We start from the raw sequence: 2,367 nt of genomic DNA, 5'->3' as shown, positions 1-2,367 counted from the left end.
CACACACACACACACACACTCACTCACTCACTCACTCACACTCACACACAAGCATGCACGTACACACTCACAGACACAGGCACGCACGCACACGCAGACACACACACACACGCAGCACACAGACACACACACACACGTCAAACACACATAAACAAACACATAAAAAACACGCAAGGGCTTTCTACGATCACACACACACACACACACACACACACACACACACAAGCATGCACGTACACACACACACACAAGCATGCACGTACACACTCACACACAGGCACGCACGCACGCACGCACACGCAGACACACACACACACACACCTTGTGCAGTGAAGTGCGCTCCACCAGCTGGAAGGGGGCGGGGTCAATCTTGCAGCTGTTGAAGTTCACCTGCTCGTCCATCTGTTGCTCCTCCCACTCCTCAATCTGCATTCACAGCCAGAGACGGTTTATTGACTTTATTTACTTTTTTAAAAATTCTTTAATGTCATCAATTTTATATTTCTTCGTCAATGACTCTGTATTTGTTTCTATGTGTGTCTGTACATTTAAATTTTTCTCATTATAAACATTGTAAATATAGCAATTAAAAAAATATTGTAATATGTAAATATATGGTAATATGCTTTGCAGTTTGTCCAATTATATACATCATGAATATAATACATAAATACATATACACATTAATGTACTTAAAAAAAAAATATATATATATTAATGTACATTTAGAGCGCTATACTTTATAGTCAAATACACTATTTTTTAAAATTATGTTATTTAGCTTTGCACTATTAATACATATTAATAAATATTATGCACACACAAATATTCAATAGTAAATATAGCAAATATGCACTATTAATAAATATTATGTAAATATAATATCCACCATTAGTAACCATAGCCAATTACATTATGTGTATATCTATATTTAGAATGCCATTCTTTATTATCAAGATTGAACTTACATTTCAGCATAGAAACCAATACACTATTGACAATAATTGATGAAATTTTACTGTGTATTATATATATATATACATAGTTATTTTTGTTGTGATTTCAGTTTTGTTATCTGAAGTACATCACTTATTAAGAGTAAAAGGATTTGCACTATTTAGATTTTTCAACATTAAAAATATAGCATTTAAATGTTTTTATTTTTAAATTAATGTACAATTGGAATGCTATACTTTACATAGTGCGTCATAGTACCTTGGCATAAAAAAAAAGTTAATTCTAGTTCATATGTAACTAGCTGTGAGGGTGTTTCTAATAGAATGGCTGAGGAAGTGATGGTTAATTTGACATTTCTGTAATCAACTTTTTTCTCACAATTCTGACTTTTTTTCTCAGAACTGCGAGGAGATGATAACATGCAGTTCAGGGAAGAAAAGCCAAAGTTGTGAAATAAAAACACTCAACTGCAAGAACAAAACAAAACAAAAAAATTCTGAATCATGAAATAAAAAAGTTGCAAAGTTTTTATTCTGCGGTGCATCTGCAGTTTCCTCCGCTGACCGGTTCGAAACTCATAAATAAACATATGCATCTTGTAAGAAGTAAAGCGCACGCAAACTTATTGATCTTATAATAAAACATATGCATCACTGCACTGCGTATGTGAGCAAGATATCTTTGGATCTGATTGAGACGATAGTCCTATTCAAGTTTAAATGCTTAGTTTGTTCGGATCATTTTAGGTGTGCATCAGCACTTTCAATCCGATCGAGCTGAATCAGATCAGTCGAGGGTTTTATATGAAGGCTTTACAAACGGATTATTAGTGTGCATCTACACATTTTATGAGAGGTTTTCACTATTACAGCCGCAGTGTCCTCACCTCGCCAAGAGTCATGTCATCGTCTGCGTCTGGATCCTCCTGAAACACACACACACACACACACACACACACACACACACAGATGAAGCGCTTTGCAGTAACATTACATAAGAAACATGACAAGCCTGAATACAAATACCCTCTTTCCAGAAACTTGCAGGCTAAAAAGACTGTGAATAGAGAATTTACGGTACTCTATTTGTCCTTTTCACATCTGAATTTGTTTGGGTGTGATATACGAGTGTGTGTTGATGGTTTGTAATGCTAGTATGTTGTGTCGTCTGATCAATATCTCTGAGCGCCACTTTGGCAGTCGACAGATTAGAGTTCCTCTTCCTCCCTCTTTATCTCTCTCATGCTAAATTTAATCGATGAGATCAGCCTGCAGTTGCACTTTTCTCTGTACAAGTATATCACACACACACACACACGCACTCTCTCACACACACACACACACACTCTCTCACACACACACACACACACTCACTCACTCACTCACTCACTCACTCACTCACACACACACA

At 36.2% G+C, this 2,367-nt stretch overlaps 1 protein-coding gene across 1 annotated transcript in view; it reads right to left on the bottom strand.

The window, feature by feature from the left end:
* Positions 1-2,367, bottom strand: part of LOC107568880 (chloride channel protein 2-like) — a 69,657-nt gene that overhangs the window by 1,839 nt on the left and 65,451 nt on the right. Inside the window, exons 15-16 of the mRNA XM_016254876.1 lie at positions 1,844-1,882; positions 322-426 (exon numbers count right to left, since the gene is read on the bottom strand). Coding sequence (XP_016110362.1) covers positions 322-426; positions 1,844-1,882 — 144 coding nt within the window. The remainder of the gene's footprint in view (positions 1-321; positions 427-1,843; positions 1,883-2,367) is intronic.

The sequence above is a fragment of the Sinocyclocheilus grahami genome, unplaced genomic scaffold (assembly GCF_001515645.1).
Source record: "Sinocyclocheilus grahami isolate Dianchi unplaced genomic scaffold, SAMN03320097.WGS_v1.1 scaffold1289.1, whole genome shotgun sequence".
Classification (NCBI taxonomy): Eukaryota; Metazoa; Chordata; class Actinopteri; order Cypriniformes; family Cyprinidae; genus Sinocyclocheilus; species Sinocyclocheilus grahami.
The sequence above is the reverse complement of the archived record's forward strand: the minus strand, read 5'-3'. Positions and strand labels throughout refer to the sequence as shown.